The sequence below is a fragment of the Pteropus vampyrus genome, unplaced genomic scaffold (genome assembly GCF_000151845.1).
Source record: "Pteropus vampyrus isolate Shadow unplaced genomic scaffold, Pvam_2.0 Scaffold249, whole genome shotgun sequence".
Taxonomy (NCBI): Eukaryota; Metazoa; Chordata; class Mammalia; order Chiroptera; family Pteropodidae; genus Pteropus; species Pteropus vampyrus.
The window spans coordinates 1,808,432-1,827,169 of NW_011889030.1; the positions used below are offsets into that span (position 1 = coordinate 1,808,432).

Consider the following 18,738-nt stretch of genomic DNA (forward strand, 5'->3'; position numbering starts at 1 on the left):
TGGAAACAACCTAAGTGTCCATCAACAGATGAATGTATAAAGAAAATGTGGTATGTGTATACAATGGAATATTATTCAGCCATAAACATAAGGAAATCTTACCACTTCCAACAACATAGATGGATGTTGAGGGCATTATGCTAAGAAAAATAAGTCAAAGAAAGACGAATACTGTACAATGTCATTTATATGTGGAATCTTAAAAAAAAAAAAAAACTCATAGATACAGAGAACAGATTGGTGGTTGCCAGCGGCAGGGGTGAGGAGTGTGAGATAAGGGGTTCAAAAGGTACTTCCAGTCATAAAATAAATAAGTCCTGAGATGTAATATATAGCATGGTGACTATAGTTAATAATACTGTATTGTATATTTAAAAGTTACTAAGAAAGTAGATCTTAGTTTTTATCACGAGAAAATATATTTTTGTAACTATAGATGGTGACTATGTAGGTGTTAACTAGACTTATTGTGGTTAACAACTGATTTAACAATAATCTTATAAAGTAGTCAAGCAAGGACAACTTCTCCTACATAGTTTTGTAACTATGTAGGTGTTAACTAGACTTATTGTGGTAATCATTTTGCAAAATATATAAATATTGAATCATTATGTTGTACACCTGAAACTAATATGTCATGTCAATTATACCTCAATAAGAAAAATTATTTACTGAGCATCATCTCTGTGCAAGGCAATTCTTGTGAAAAATAAAAAGACACACTTATTTAGATTTTTCAATATTACTATAAAATGTATTTTATTTTTATTTTGAGACTAGAACACTTAAAAAATTAAGTATATATCATCGTTGACTATAGGTACAATGTTCTACTTGAGAACTCTAGTTTATTCATCTTGCTTAACTAAAACTTTATGCCCATTGATTACTAATTCTCCATTTCCCTCTCCCCAGTAGCCCCTGGCAACTACCAGTCCATGCTTTGATTCTATGATTTTTACTGTTTTAGATACCTCATATAAGTGGAATCATATAGTATTTGTCTGATTGACTTATTTTAATTAGTCATAATATCCTCATCCATGTTGCTTCATATTATAGAATATTCTGCTTTTTTAAGACTGAATAGCATTCCATTGTACTTGCATATCACATTTTCTTTATCTTCAGCTATGGGCACTTAGGTTATTTTCCATATCTTGGCTATTATAAATAATGCTCCTATGAACATGGGTGTATATATATCTTTTAGATTGTTTTTGTTTTCTTCAGATAAATACCCTGAGGTGGAATTGCTGAATCATGTGGTAGTTCTATTTTTACTGGGTTTGTCAATTTTGTTTATCTTTTTAAAAACCAACTTTTAGCTTTGTTGTTTTTCCACTGTTTTTCTCTATTTTGTGTATTTCTGTTCTAATATCTGTAATTTCTTCTTCCAACTTTGAGCTTAGTTCTTTTTCTAGTTCCTTGAAATATAAAGTTAGGTTGATATATTTCTTAATTTTTAATGTAGGTATTTATTTACATGAACTTCCATTTCATTACTATTTTTGCTGAATTCCATAAGTTTTGGTATGTAATGTTTTCATTTGCATTTGTCTCAAAAAATTTTCTAATTTCCTTTATGACTACTTCTTTGACCCAATATTTGTTCAAAAGTGTACTGTATAATTTTCACATATTTGTAAATTTTTCAGTTTTTCTTCTGCTATTGATTTCTAGTTTCATTCCACTGTGTCCAGAAAAGATATCTGGTCTGATTTCAATCTTAGACTTGTTAAGACTTGTTCATGACCTAACATGTACTCTATCCCAAAAAAGAGCAGTGTGCAATTGAAAAGAATGTGTATTCTACTGCTATTGGGTGGAATGGTCTGTGTATGTTTGTTATGTCCATTTCGTCTACAATGTTCAAGTCCTCTGTTTCCTTATTAATCTCTTGTTTAAATGTTCTACCCTCATTGAAAGTGGGATATTAAAGACTTCTACTCATTTTATTACTATTTCTCCCTTCAGTTCAATGTTTGCTCTACAAATAATACCTTGTTTTATAGCACTTTGCTTTATTGTCCTTCACAGATGTTACTTTTTTTTGGCAAATTGAAGGCAAGAGCCTCCACCAGCAAAAAGATTTCAATGTCTTTTTTGCATTACTCACTTTATTGCTGTGGTCTGGGGGTATGGGACCAACCCAAAATACCTCTAACAGATGCCTGTATACATTTAGATCTCTAATATTGGGTACATATGTATTTATAATTATTATATCTTCCTGGTGGATTGACCTCTTTTATCATTATTTAATGTCTTCTCTGTCTTTTTTGATAGTTTTTTACTTAAAGTCTATCTTGTCTGATATAAGTATAGCCCTTGCTCTTTTTTGGTTACCATTTGCATGGAATATCTTTTTCCATCCCTTCACTTTCAACCTATATGTGTCTTTAAAATCTAAAGTGGATTTCTTGTATGCAGCATACAGTTGGGTCTGGTTTTTTCATCCATTCAGCCACTCTGTGTCCTTTGATTAAGAAATTTAATCTACTTACATTTAAAATATTTATTAATAGGAAAGAATATACTACTGCCATTTTATTTGCTTGCCATTAATCATGTAGTTCTTTTTCTCTCTTCTCCTCTATCGCTGTCTTCCTTCGTGTTGTGTTGATTTTTTTGTATCAATGTGCTTTGATGCCTTTTTTCTTTTGTATAACTTCTATGAGTATTTTCATGGTTACTTTGAGGCTTATATAAAATATTTATATTTCTGGCAGTCTATTTTAAGTTGATACCAACAAGTTCAATCACATATAAAAACTCTACACTTTTACTTCTCTGCACACACACACTTTGTTGTTGTCACAATTTACATTTCATATTATGTATTTTTAACATATTTCAGGTTTGTTTTTTTTTTAGGTGAGGCAACACTTAGTTGACCTCACAGATTACAAGGACCTTTGTCAGCATACAATCCCTTTTTTTTTTTTTTTTTATGCCTACAGCACCTAGTCTCCCTAGGTGGTCTCCCATCCAACCATCCAAGCACTAACCAGGCCTGACCCTGCTTAGCTTCTGAGATCAGACAGGATCAGGCTTGTTCAGGGTAATATGGCTATAGACACATTTTAGTTATTTTTAACACTTTTTTCTTTTAATTTTTATACTAGAATTAAAAGTGATTCACTCACCACCATTACTGAAATGCAGTATTCTGTATTTCTCTATATATTTACACAATCACTGAGTTTCATACTTTCTTATGCTATAATGTTGCTGTTTAGCATCTTTTCATTTAAACTTGAAGTACCCCCTTTAACTATCTTGTAAGCCAGGTCTAATGGTAATAAACTTCCTTGGCTTTTATTTTTCTGGGAAACTATCTCTCCACTTCCAAAGAACAGTTTTGTTCAGTATAATCTTTTTCACTGGTAGTTTTTTTCCAGCACTTTGAATATATCATCCTACTCCCTTCTGGCATGCAATATTTCTGATGAAAAGTCCACTGATAGCCTTTTAGGGGTTTCCTCGTATGTGACATGTGACTTTTGTTCTTTGTTTTTCACTCTCTGTATTTGACTTTTGGCAATTTGAAGATAGGGTGTCGTCTCAGTATATATTTCTTCGGGTTCATTGTTTTCAGTATCTTTTGGCTACTTAGATCTCAGTACCCATTTCCTTTCCCACATTTGGGGTGTTTTCAGCCATTATTTCTTTGAATATGTTTTCTAGTCCTTTCTATCTTGTCTCCTTTGGGAATTCCTTAATGCATAATTAGTATGCATAATGGTCTCCAATAAATCTCTTAAACTATCTTCAATCCTCTCATTTGTTTCTTTTTGCTCCTCTGACTGAATTATTTCCAGTGGTCTATCTTTGAGTTCACTAATCCTTTCTTCTCTAGCTCTAGTCTGATGTTAAATCCCTTTGTGAAATTTTCGGTTCAATTATTGTGCTCTTTAGCTCCATAATTTCTGTGGGATACTTTTTATATATTCTATCTCTTGTGAAAATTTTCTTTGTCCTCTTGACCTCAGTGAGCATTTTTATGATTGTTATTCTGAACTCTCTCTCAGGTAAAGCATATAACTCTATTTTACTAGGATAAGTTTCTGGAGAGTTGTATATTCCTTTGTTTGGAAAAACTTTATATGATTCATTTTTCTGACTCTCTGTGTTGATGTTTGTATATTAGACCAAAAAAGCACCTTTCTAAGTCTTCATGGACTGGCCACATATAGTCCATGTCAGTCTAGCCTCTGGCAACTCTCTCCCTCCATGGGGAGAAGCAGGCAACTGTGGGTTTTGTCTGCCTGCACTTTGCTGAGATGGGGTGGGGAGGATGTGGTGTCTATCAGTCTGAACTCTCTTTGAGTGGCTAGGCTATGCTAGATCCATTAGAGCTTTAAGATTGGCAAAACAGGAGCTAGTCCTCTGGGGAGGTCCCTCAAAAAAATGGAGTGTCGGTCCATGAACCAACCCCTTCCTTCCCCCAGGAGAAGCTAGAAAATAAGTGGTCTCTTCCTGATTGTATAGTGCTATGCCAAGGTTACAGATTCTGGTGAGATGGCGTCCGAAATCTTTCTCGAAGTAAGACTGAACACAAATATATTGATTTTTGAGCCAGTAAATTTTGCACTAAATCACAATGTCTCAAACATTTAAGACTCCTGGAAGGCTGTTTGATGCTTCCCTTTCCCTTGGAACAGATTCCAATCACTTTCCAAATTGTAGACTGTTCCTCTTTCATTTCTCTCACTCATTCCCCCACCCCACCCCATCATTTCACAACTAGATGAATGCATCAGCCTCATCACTGGCCTCTCTGCCTCCACTCTGCCCGTCTTGTCCACTGCTCCTAGAGTAATGGTTCCAAATTACAAATCTGCTTATACCACTTTCCTGCTTAAAATTCTTTAATAGTTCTACCTTAGCTTTCAGACTATAGTTCAAACTTTTTAAGATAACACATAGGCCTTTCACAAGTAGGTCTATGCCTATCTCTTCAGCTTCAATTCTTCTCCCACACAATCATCCTTCATCTCAGCCATTCATAAATATTATAGGTCTTTGAACATATTCTATTCCCTTCAGTTAAAATTCTCTCTTCCTCCACTAACTTCTTTGTCTAGTTAACTCTTTTTCCAAACTTGGTCATACATCATACACTCAAAACACTCTTCCCTGATACAGTTGCCATTATGCCTCCATAACACCTTACACCAACCTCTTATCTAGCCTATAAATTCCAGGAGGGCAAGATGATGGTATTTTTTCTAAATTTCAAAAAATAATCATTTGCTGAATGAATTAATTAATCATATTGGAGCTACCTGGAATAATCCTGGTCCTTTTCAAAAGTTAAGATCTTCTGAAGAATACTTGGCCTCTAACAGCTCCTAATTATACAATAATTTCTCATATTTTTAATAAAAAGCTTTTTAAAATTTTTACCAGTATATACTTTTATTTTAATAATAGAAGATGACCTCAGAAACTCTCAGCCACCAAAATAGTAATGTGAGATTTTCTGTCTACATTATGACTATCCTTCATATTCAGAATCATTTTTAAGTGTACAAATGCTTTACAGAAATATATGCAGCAAATGTTAAATGTGTATTTGACATAAGAAGTTATTAAATACTGTATTCATTTCTATAATGGCATTGGTTTAATTCCTAATTCAAAGAGACCAACATTCCCATTTTAAAAAATAAAACTGGTTATAGTATGATAAATGGAAAAAGTTGAAAAAGTTAGTTAAACTCAGGAATAAAATTTATTTCTCTTTATTTTTCTGGAATAAAAACAATATTGCACTGCAACTTTCAAAAAGTGGGAACAAGGTACTATGCTGAAGGAAGATAGGACAGGAGAAGGAAGAAAGTTGAAATAGTTCTTGCTAGGTAATTTATATATTATTTAACTTCACAAGATATTTTCAAAGTAGTCAGAGTAAGTTTTGTTATCCTTACATCTCTGAAGAAAAAAAAAGACTCACAGATTTTAACTTTCCCAAAGTCATCCAGTTAACAGCAGAGCCAGAATTCCAGCAGGGTCTCCCTGCTGCCAAAAGCCATGTTTTCTCTCCACATTGTTCTGCCCCTAGAGAAAGCAGAAGATCTTGGCCAATCTTCTCTCAAAATTGGTCCTTCTCTCAAAGTTGGTCCTTATAAAACCCAGAACAAATAGAATGTGGAATCTTGAGAAGTATAAACAGTAAAGAAAAGTTCAATACACTTGAGCAGTATCAAAAATAAATTTTTTAACTTAAATTCCTATAGAAAATTATGAGCAACAGTGGTAATAAAGCCAAATTGTCCTTTCAAGTTTCTATAATTAATATCGAAATATTATAATTTGTTTCCTCTTTCATCTCTTACCCTTGATTTGGACCTATTTCCCTCAGAAAGGAACATGTATTTCCTTAGGAAACTAGATACTTTAAAACTGCCAAGTCAGAAATCCTTGGTATATTTAAGTATATATAAACTCTGTGTTAGTTAGCAGTACTTATCCAATTGAGAGTTACTCAGTGAACCATGTTTACACTAGTTGGTGGTCTTAGTCTATGTCCTTATAAATTCTTGATCATAATTGCATCTCTGGGGCAGTCTCAGTGGAAAGAGGATAATTAAATAAAGATAAGAAAGTACAAGGAAATCAGGAAATGTTCAGGTACAGACTATAATCAAAAGTAGAGTAACATCTCATTTATCTGACATTTAAGAGGAAATATACTTCAAAGGGGATAAAAAAAAATCTGTTATTTGGAAAACATCATAATAAGGAAGAAAAGAGTAAGGTTACTAAAGAAAACATTGTGAAAGTAGAAAAATCCCTTGATACTGTGCATAAAGAATAAATATAAAAATTTAGCAGGGACTTGTGTAACAGGGTCAGGGGTTTTTTTAAAGCCCAAAATGAGCAGAAGATTGCATGAAATAATAAGATAAGATTGGGAAAGAGGAGGAGAGACAGGCCTTTGTCCATTATATTCAAAACAAGGGCAATAATTAAAAGGAAGTTCATTGCTTTAAAAAAAAAAAAAGAATAAATGCCCAGAAGAATAAATCTGTGTCTTTAAAGTTGACACCCACCCCCCAGAATACATCTATAATAGATTATTATATAGTAGGATGTGTGTGTATGTGTATGTGTGTGTGTGTGTGTGTGAGAGAGAGAGAGAGAGAGAGAAAGAAAGAGAGCACAAGCGCGAGCTACAGAATCTTTCTTAAGGAAGGAATTGTCTATTTTGAGGAAATACTTCAAGGAGTAATTTAAGGTAGATAGTGACATCTCAGGGTACAAATTAACAGATGCCAAGAGATAGAAACTCTTGCTGTATTCAGATAACAGAAATTTAGTGGTGTAAGGGAGAACAAAGGAGAGTAGGTAGAGCAGAAGGTGGAAGAACAATGAGATGAGGTAGCTAGAGGATTTTGAAGATTTCTAATACACAAATTGAAGCTACTTCAATTTATTAGAATATATTGCTACACAATAGAACTCCTTTCCTTCCATCTTCCCAAGTTTCTATAAAGTTTCCATATACATAAACATACCTTGTCTGAGAGTAGTAGAGTGAGTGAGTGAGTTAAAATCAAGGGGAAAAGGATCAAATTCCAATTATGAATTAACATATTATAGAATTGGGATATGAAGACCATCCAAAACTAAAGTAATTCAGTAGAGGCAAAAGCTTGGAGTCAGAGGCGACCCTGAGAAAATGAGACAGAGAATTTACAGAAATCTTGGAGAGAACATTATATTTGACAGGACACAGAATGAGGGTTCAAGCCAATTATATCCAGATCTTCAGGACAACCTCAGGAGATCTCAGCAGACAGGTGGTTTACAACCATATGTAAGTAGATTGTGAATAACTGAAAAATGAAAGTCAAAAAAAAAGAAATAAATAAAAGGAATAAAAGCAAGTAAGCGATGGTCACTTAGAGATCTTATGGGGTTCTTAACAGTAAGTCATGCCGAACTAACCCCATTTCCTTTATAACTGGAGTTACTAGACTGATAAATCTGCAATGTCACAGATACAATATCTTGATTTCAGGAAGGCTTTAGAGAAAGTTCCTGAGGATAAAATAAAGAAACATGGTTTATACAGTATCCCAATAAAGTGAGTTTGAAGCTCATTTCAACAATTTCACTTAGTACTAATCAATGTGTTAGTACTTGATTGATGTTATCTGAAAGAAAGATATAACACTGTATTCTATGTTTATAAATAATTGTTAATTATTTATTAACAATTTTTAATAAATAACAGTGAAATCTGAAAATGATACCAGGTTGGGAAGAAAAGGTAAAATCAAAAATCAAAAAAATCTGGATGGACCATAATAAAAAGCCAGAATTAACAAGATACAATTCAATAAATATAAATGTAACATCGAACTTTACATACAGAAAGATAAAACTAGTATCAGAGGAGAAAGACCTGAATTAAGAGTAGTTTGAGTTCAGAAACTTGGAGGGTTTTAATTGCTTACAAAATCAGTATGAACCAACAGTACGATAAAGCTATCATAATAGGTAAGATAATATTAGACATTAAACCAGGAGGTAATTGTCTAAGTATATTATGCAATGTTCGCATTAGAGAGTTTACCTTTATTTCAAGATGTTTTGATTTCAACATTTTATGGAAGTTACCTAAAATCTAGAATGTGCACAGAAAAAAATTTGCAGAGACAATTTTGGAGATTTTTATTCTTGTATTGGCAAATTAGTAATTCAGTCTAATCCTTCTGCTGAAGAAACCTAATAAGATTTGATGAAATATAAAATACTTCATCTTTAAAACATCAAAGAGCAAATAAAACAGTGAGGAATTTTCTGAGATGAGTTCCAGAAGAGATAATATTGAGCACTCAAAGACAAGACACCATGAGCAAAAACTAGCATAATAACATAAGCAGACACGCAGGGAGTCCAGACACTGAAGTTTTCAAACTTGAACTATAAAACAAATCTGCTTACCATGTTCAAGTACGTCAATATCAAGACTGAAAATTTTAACAGGAAACTAAAAAATCATACAAGATATGGAAATTCTAGAATATTCAGAGTAGTCTGAAACTGTCATACAAAGAATGTTCGAGGATCAAAAAATCCTTTCAGCCTAGATAAGAGAAGACATAGGTAAATCTAAGAGTAATCATTAGTTATTTGAAAAACCGCTTTTCCTATTGCCTTGATGCTGTGTTGCTCCAGCAAGCATAGCTAAAAGTAATGAATGGGAATAGTTGGGAGGCAGATTTAAGCTTAGTTTGAGAAAAATGTCTCCAACAATTAGATTTGTTCAAAATCAGGTTCACTGTCTCAGAATTGAGATCAGATCATTGAGAGCTATCATATATTTTGTTAGACAACTGTGTGTATTGTATATTGTAGGAGAGAGTCTATCTACTTCAGCAAGATATTAGATGATAAAGCACTGGGGTTTCTCCACTATTATTTTATATTCCAAGTAGAAATTTAATAAAAGCATAAATATTATTAGAAATATTCTAAACCACTATTTCCCAAAGTATGGTCTGAGAAAGTTCCAGGATTAATAAACTATAGAAGAATTCTAGGGTCAAAAAATTTAGAAAAGTCTGGGTTAAGCAAAGTTAAATAAGTTTCTTCCTTCAATATTTCCCACTGACTTTACCATGTTAATGTGCATTAAAAACATTCAAAGGAAATTTCTTCGTGCAGCATTAACCATAAAAAAATATTTTTTCATATTGCATATTTATAAGACAAGTTCTACAGAATATTTTGGGAGGAAATGTTTGGGCTAAATAATTCTAAACTTAATGAGCTCAAAAAATTTAATTTATCTTCATTTTATTTGAAACCTCAAGAGAATTGAGCTGACAATACAATACACATATAAATTTTTCATAAGGATAAAATAATGAAAATCTATCACAATTTACCACAAAAGTTCTTCCCTTTTTCAAAGATGAGGTACATTATTACCAAGTATTACTATAAATACTTATAAGTGGTTTAAGTGATCTAGCCCAAGTTCAGGCTCTGACGAGTCATGAATAAATGTGGGAGAGGATGGTGAGTGTTAAGATGCCTCCTCTTCCTGACATACCTAAATTCCTTTAACAACCTGTGATATACCTATGAACTTGTCTGAACACTCCTGCAAGTTATTTATAATTAAAGCTGTTCTAACCCTTGAAGAATTAAGTTTCAAATGTTTTTCCTATTGCCTTGAGCAAGTTTATTAAATTCGATATGCCTGTTTTTTCATCTGCCAAATAGGAATCTCAGAGATTTCCAGTCAAGTTGGCAGACTAGATAAATGCTGTGCTCACGTCCTCTCACAACCATATCAAAATTACAATTAAATTATAGAACAACCATCATTGAGAACCACCTGAAGACTAGCTGAACAGAAGTTTTATGACTAAAGGTATAAAGAAGCCACAATGAGACTAGCAGGGTAGAGATACAGAACAGGCAGCTCCCACATTCACAATATGGCAATTAAAAAATTGGAAGAGATAGCTCAGTTGCAGAAGTCCCTCTGAGGAATGAGGGATCTTAGACTAACACCTGGCTCCCTGGCCCAGTGTTAGGAAGGAGAGTCCTCATAACATCTGGCTGTGAAAACCAACAGGGATTGCATCAGAGTGAGACAGATGGCTGCTGAAGACCCAGGAACTCCTCTAGAGGGGCCTGTGCACAGACTTGCTAGCTCACAAATTCACTCACCCTGAGCACCAGTACAGGGACAGCAGCTGGAAAAGTGCCAGGCACACACAGGGAGAAACTGAATTGATTAACTTCAGAGCAAGGGCTATAGTGGGGAGGGGTCAGTGCAGCTCTCTCCAGAGGCAAAAGTGTTGGCAGGAACTAATTTTCCAATATTGAATGCTATTCCCACAGAGCTGGCAGGCGCAGGTGGATGAATAATCTGAGTCTCCATTAACCTGGCTAACATGGTTCGCCCTGCCCTGGTCATTCCCTGAGACCCCGACCCACTCAACTTGGACGCCCAGTGTGAAGCATTTCCAGCAGCTTTTCCACGTAAGTGGCCTGGCTCAGCTCACAGTCTTAATTGATATTTTTAGAGCATTTCACCAAAACCAAGGTAATATACATTCTTTTCAAGTGCTTTTCAAGGAAAATATACATACATTTTCCAAGATAGACCAAATGTTAGGCCACAAAACAAGTCTCAATAAATTTTAAAAGACTGAAATCATATCAAGCATCTTCTCTGATGACAATGGTATGAAACTAGAAATCAACTACAAGAAGAAAACTGAAAACCACACAAACACATGGAGGCTAAATAACATGCTACTAAATAACTGGGTTAATGATGAGATTGAAAAAGAATTCAAAAGATACGTTGAGACAAATGAAAATGAAAACACAATGACCCAATCAATGATACAGTGAAAGCAATCCTAACAGAAATATAGGCTTACTTCAAGAAACAAGAAAAATCTTAAATAAAGCATCTAACCTTACATCTAAAGAAGCTAGGGGCAAAAAAGCCCAAAGCAAGAGGAAGAAATAATAAAGATCAGAGTTGAAGTAAATGAAATACAGTCTAAAACACAAAAAAATCAATAAAATAAAGAGCTGATTCTTTGAAAAGATAGACAAATTTGATAAGCTATTAACTAGACTCATCAAGAAAAAAAAAAGACTCAAATAAATAAAATCAGAAGTGAAAGGGGAGAAGTGACAACTGACTACAGAAATATAAAGAATTAGAAGAAAATAATACGAATAATTATATGCCAACAAACTAGACAATCTGGAAGAAATGGATAAATTCCTAGGAACATGCAATCTTCCACAACAATGTCAAGAAGAAACAGAAAATTCAAAATATCTTTTGAATATGTCTCCTTGGGCAAGGAAAACAAAAAAAAGAAGAAAACAAATGGGACTACATCAAACTAAAAAGTTTTTGCAAAGCAAAGGAAATCATCAGCAAAACAAAAAGACAACCTACTGAACGAAAGAAGATATTTACCAATGACACATCTGATAAGGAGTTAATATCCAAAATCTATAAGGAACTCACACAGTTTAACACCAAAAAACAAACCCAATTAAAAAATATGCAGAAGACCTCAATAGACATTTTGCCAAAGATGGCATACTCATGGCCAATAGACATACAAAAAGATGCTCAATATCACTAATCATCAGAGAAATGTAAATTAAAACACAATGAGATACCACCTCACACGAGTCTGGATGGCTATCATCAAATCAACAAAGTGCTGGCAAGGATATGGAGAAAAGGGGACCCTCATGTACTGTTGGAGGGATTTTAAACTGCTGCAGCCACTAAGGAAAACAGTATGGAGGCTGCTCAAAAAATTAAAAATAGGCTTCTGGGGAAAAAAAATAGCATAGATGATAGAGGCTTTGTTCATCACTCTTATGACCACATCAAAATTGTGACAGAAACACAGAGCAAATGGTAAGCAAAGTTGCCTAGGATCTTGATGAACGGAAGCACTATAACTAGGGAGCAAAATAATGAATCGACGTGCAATGAGAGAATGTAGGAGACGGTGAAGACGCAGGCTGCCTGGTTTCTAGTGGCTGAGTGGAACAGAGGCTGGGCAGCAGCTGCCAGCCCATGCAGATGCCTCTTAAAGGGGCTGAGTCCAGGAGAGGACTTTCACGATGATAGACCTGCTCATTCTGAGCACCAGCCCTGGGTGGGCTCCACGGGGGGCACCAGGGACATACAGGGGGATAGTAAGCTGTCGGAGTGAGGGCTGGAAGCAAGGCTTTCTGCCAGGCAGAACTGCTGATGATATCCATTGTTCCTCTGTTGAGCCCCCCACCCCTCATGCCTCAGTGTGCAAATGCAGCGCTGCCATAGCTGAGACATCATCAAACTGGATAACAGAGGTTGCTCCACCCAGATGATTCCTTGAAACCCTGCCTCCCACAATGAGGCCCCACCCAAGCCACATTCAGTTGGGTCCTTGGGGAATCCGATGCACCTTGCTGAGCCAAGACTCACACTGGTGACAGTGGGCCTCGGCTTCTGGTATGGCATCCTGAGGCAACTATAAGCACAGCATCTGTGGATTGCTTGCTGAATCTTAACAGATGGCCCCGGAGGGGCACAGACTGGGGCTAAACTTAGCCTGCAGTTGAACCCCTCTCAAGACTGTGCCACTGGACACCTACTACACAAAGCCACACTAATAAGACTGAGAGACTTAGGAACTTTGCTTAGTACATAGAAACAGATACAGAAAGCCAGCCAAAATGGGAAGACAAAGAAGCAGAAACCATATGAGAGAACAGAACAGAGATCCAGGAATAATGGAGCCAAGTAATCTAACAGATGCAGAGTTCAAAATACTGGTTATAAAGATACTCAATGAACTTAGAGGAAGTTTAGATAAATTCATTGAGAACTTTAACAAGGAGATAAAAAAGATAAAAACGGAAATGGAAATTATAAGAAGGAACAAATCAGAAATGAAGAACACTATCTGAGATGAAGAGCAGGTTTGAGGGAATCAACAGAGTGAATAAAGAAGAGGATCGAATCGCCGATATAGAGAATGGGGAAGCTAAGGACACTCAATCAGAATAGCAAGAAAAAAGAAACCAAGACTATAATAATAATTTAAGGAGCCTATGAAACACAATTAAAGGTAAAAATGTCCATGTCATAGGGGTAACTGAAAGGCAATAAAAAGTTGAAGAGCTATTTGAAGAAATAATGATGGAAAACTTCCCTAACCTGTTGAAGGAAATAGACATATAACCCCAGGAAGTTCAGTGAGTTCCCCCAAAAAAAAATGAAGCCAAGGAGGCCCACACTAAGACACATCATAATTTAAATGCCAAAGGTTAAATACAAAGAGAGAATCTTGAAAGCAGCAAGAGAAAAGCAATTAGTTACCTACAGGGGAGCACGCATAAGTCTGGCAGCTGATTTCTCGAAAGACTGTGCAAGACAGAAGGACTTGGCACAAAATATTCAACGTGATGAAAACCCAGGATCTACAACCAAGAATACTTTACCCTTCGATTCATTTAGCATCGAAGGACAGATAAAGAGCTTCCCAGACAAAAATAAACTAAAGGAATTTATCAACACCAAGCCAGATATTGGAGGACTTCTTTAAAAAGAAAAAACATGCATCAAAAAAAGGAATAAAGAATGGTTATAACTACATGGAAAAGAATTAAGTGCTCCAACCAAAAGATAGAGTGGCTGAATGGATAAGAAAACAAGACTCATACATATGCTGCCTATAAGAGTCTCACTTCAGATTAAAAGACACATACAGACTAAAAGGAAGGGGATGGGAAAAGATATTGCCTTGATGGACCTAGAGGGTATTGTGATGAATGAAATAAATCAGATAGAGAAAGACACATATCACATGATTTCACATACATGTGTAATCTAAAGAACAAAATAAACAACAACAACAACAACAAAAACAGAAATAAACTCATAGATACAGAGAATATTTTGAGGACCACTATATGGGAGGAGGGTTGGGGGGACGGAAAAAAAGGACAGAGGGATTAAAAAATATCTATGGATAGATACAAAATAAGCATGGAGATATAAAGCATAGCATAATTGACAAAAAACTCATTGAATTGTACAATGTAAAATGAGCAACTAATTTTATATTATATTTCAATAAAACCAGGATATTCTACTTCTGGGTATTTAGCTGAAGAAATCCAAAACACTAATTTGAAAAAATATATGCACTCCTATGTTCACTTCAGCATTATTTAAAATAGCCAAGATGTGAAAGCAACCTAAGTGTCCATAGACAGACAAAGTGATAAAAAGTGGTGTATATGTGTTTGTGTGTGTTTGTACGTAAATACATACACACACACATACAATGCAATATTATATTCCATTATTATATTCCGACTACAAAAAAGAATGAAATCTTGCTATTTCCACCAACATGAATGAACTACAGAGTATTATGTTAAATGAAATAAAACAGATGAAAAAAGATGAACTCCCTAGGATCTCACTTATATGTGGAATCTTAAAATCAAAATAAACAATCAAAACAAACAAATTCATAGATATAGAGAACAAATTGATGACTGCCAAATGGGAGGAAGGTTGGGGAATGGGTGAAAAAAGTGAAGGGATTAGGAAGTTCAAATTGCTAGTTATTAAAACAGTCACAGGAATGTAAAGTACAGCATAGGGAATATAGTTATATTATAATAACTATGTATGATATCAGATGGATAAGAGACTTATAAGGGTGATCACTTTGTAAAATAAATGTCTAATCACTATGTTGATTACCTGAAACTAATATAATATTGTGTCAACTGTAAGTGAAAAATAAATTTTTTTAAAAGGAATAATTATCATAGGGTCATTATGAGGTTTGAATTAAAGAAGATAATCTAGCACAGTGTTTGGCATATTATAAAAACTCAATAAATATTAACTATAATTTTTTTGCAAAAAAAATTTTTGCAATAATTTTGCTTTTCTTTGATTTACCATTACCTTTTGCTTCATTTGAATGACATGATATGTGTGAATTACCCAGCACTGTACCTAACAGTTAGTAGCTCTCAAAATCATAGTGTAGGTGCTTGGGGTCTTTATATATACAATTACTTCTTACTTGATTATACAAGTGGCAATTTTCAACTTACAGAAGCCTTTCATTATGCTCTATCTCAACAAATCTAGAGTCTAAAATATAAAAAATATTGGGTCACTGAAACTGGAAACTACCTGGCACTTAATCTTTCATTCCTACTTCTTGGTTACAGCATTTATTAGTGTCTGTATTCACATATGAAAAAATGAATCTAAGAAATATTTAGGGATTTTTTTAAGGTATTCAACAAACCAATAACCAAATAACAAGAAATATTGCTCAATTAATCTTCCCTACTAATCTACTAGTAGACAGCTCCTGGTGATGAGAACTAATCCCTTTCTTTAAAATCTACTTAAATAACAAAAAGTTCCAAATTGCTTTTTCACGGTAATAAAACTATCAAAAGAAAGGAATATGAAATAATAAAGGGTTGGTCACTCTACATTAGGGTTCAAATAAGCATTAGTGAGTAAGATAAAGATGCAAAGAAAAGTTTAGCCTTACAATTAGAGAAAATGATTTTGACAAGAAAGTCAATCAGAAAGGACATCATTTACTTAATGAAGTAGTAACAGTCACCAGGCACCTTTATGGAAATGTAGATGTATTTATGGACAGAAGAGTAAGGGTCCCATGTAATTAGAAGATGGAGCAGAGAGGTTCTTTGCGACCTTTTTGTTTGTATGCTATTAATGACTTGGTCAAACTCAATAAATTAAGAAAGTAAAAAAAGACTTTAATAAAATTTTTTTTCTACTAAACCTTTGCTAATTGGATTTGCCTAGCAAAATAAAGCAAGCAAGCGATCTTGCAGCCTTTGCAGTCACCAAGTTTAAATATATTCTTTACTTATATTAAATCCATTTATACATTTTCATAATGGATCACTATAGATATCACAGACTACCTATAAACATGTACTGTTTACCGTGTATCAAAAGGAGCTGGCAAAGTAATATTTACTTACAAACTAGAAAAAACTTCCAAATGTCTTAAATTTTATAGTTTCTCTTCCTCAAATTACATTTATATATGTATAATTCATATAATTTACAGAACTATGTTATATGTATTTATTTGTATATTTATATAGGAATAATAATTAAATGGTCAAAGTCTAGAACTTTCTCCTAGCCATTTCTTTATCAGTAAGCCATCTTCTGTTGTTCATTCTCCACTGGCTTTAAGACTAACTTCTGGCTTTGTTCTTTTGAGATATACATTAGTTTCATAACCCAATACAATCAGCTTCTGCTGGGTGACATTAAGAAACGAGGGTGAGAACAGGATGCACTAAGATTGATGCCAGGTTCAGAGGATGGAATTAGAAGCAAGAACAATGCCAAGGTAAATTAAGCCATCTTTTACTTACAGCTGACACGTGCTGCAAGAGACACATGACATCAATCATGTCTGCGAGGATAAGGAGTCTGGTAACTGCAGCCAACAAGGCACGGGCGGCTTGAACCACAGCCTCCCTTTTCGGGAGATAACAGGGGTCATCCGCAAATCTCTCAGCTGATATTTTCAGAGCTTCACCTGAAAAACACAACCCCAAATAAGTCATATTTTAAGATTCAGCTCTGCCTTTTGCAGCATTTATCATCCAACCTAATTCCAAGTACATTCCATGACTAAGCATAATATTTAACTACTGTCAGTTGACATTAGGACATTGTCTCTTAATAAACAATGCAGTTTCAAATTGACATTGTTTTTTTATAAAGCTCTGGCGTTAAGAAGCATTATACCATTTTCCTGCAAGAAAATTGTGCTCAATTGACTAGCAACGTCTAGTAAAATTGCTGTCAGCTTCTGCATTTCTGAATCTCATTTCCTGTGAAAGCTTTCATTACTAAGACTTCAACTAGAAACAATTTTGTTTATAAAAATAAGGTAAATCTTCATTGAGTTACTTTCCAATTCAATGGATATCTGAAAGAGCTAGCCTTTAAGATAATAAGACAGCAGTTCTCTGATAAAACTTTAACATAGGCAGATTAATCCTTAACTGTCAATATAATAAACTATATCCTAAACTTAGCCATAGAAATAATATTTCATAATACATAACTATTAGAGAAATTTGTCTACTGTTTTTAAAGATTTGTCATTTAAAATACATTTTATTTTAAAAGTAACATGTACTCATTCATTTTTAAAAGTTCACAATTCACAAGGGAATAAAAATGAAAAGTCCCTCTTTACCCCTTCCAGTAACATAATTGCTAAAGAATACCACATCTACTATTTTTTCAGTTTTTCAATTTAAACTTAATTGTAATATGAAAGCAATATGTGTTCATTAGTTTTAAAACAGTTCACTATACTGAAGAGAATAGAGTGAAAAATGTTTAAGTCTCCAACTAATCCCAAATACCCATTAAGTTATTGTATATCCACTCAGAAAATTTTTCCATGAATATTTTATGTGTGTACATACATGTATACACATGTACACATACATGTATATATTTGTTTTATATGTATTTTATGAATATACTCACATATTCATATTCATTGATATATGAATGTATTTTTATAGAGACATTTTACATCATAGGAAAACATATAGATATTTTATGTGTAATAAATGGAACATCAAAAATATGTAGATCCTTTTCATAAATGGTATACTATAAAATCTCTCTACAATTTGCTCTTTTCACTTATCAATTTATTTTCTTTTCACATTAAAAGTAGAATTGCAAATTTTTTAGTTTTTATTTATTCAAGAACTTCAGCATAAAGAAAATGGAGTAAATGATCTTATTAAATATAACAAAGATTAGTATTCCTTATAAAAAGGAGAAATGGAGAAAACCTATGAAGAGGGAATGACTAGGAGATAATTACAGCTTAGTAATTAACAGTGTGGGCTCTGAAGCCATTCTGCTTCAGTTTCTGGCCTACTACCTTGGGCAAGTCACAACCTCTTTATGCCTCATTTTTCTCCTCTGTAAATATAGCTAATAATAATACCTACAATTTTTATGAGAATTAAGTAAGAGAAGTGCTCAGAACTTAGTAAAGACTTGATTAGCTGGTATTGTCATTTTTTTAATGCTTGACTAAAGTTACATTTTATTGATATACTATAACTTATATTACTACACCTCTATTGAAAACACAAATCATT

The 18,738-nt window shown here is 33.9% G+C and overlaps 1 protein-coding gene and 1 pseudogene across 1 annotated transcript in view; both read right to left on the reverse strand.

Moving 5' to 3' along the window:
• CTNNA3 (catenin alpha 3) overlaps nt 1-18,738 on the reverse strand; it is a 1,489,877-nt gene that overhangs the window by 1,351,973 nt on the left and 119,166 nt on the right. Inside the window, exons 4-5 of the mRNA XM_023520113.1 lie at nt 16,968-17,138; nt 16,746-16,759 (exon numbers count right to left, since the gene is read on the reverse strand). Of these exons, the coding sequence (XP_023375881.1) occupies nt 16,746-16,759; nt 16,968-17,138 (185 nt within the window). The remainder of the gene's footprint in view (nt 1-16,745; nt 16,760-16,967; nt 17,139-18,738) is intronic.
• LOC111729145 lies at nt 2,955-3,081 on the reverse strand (annotated as a pseudogene).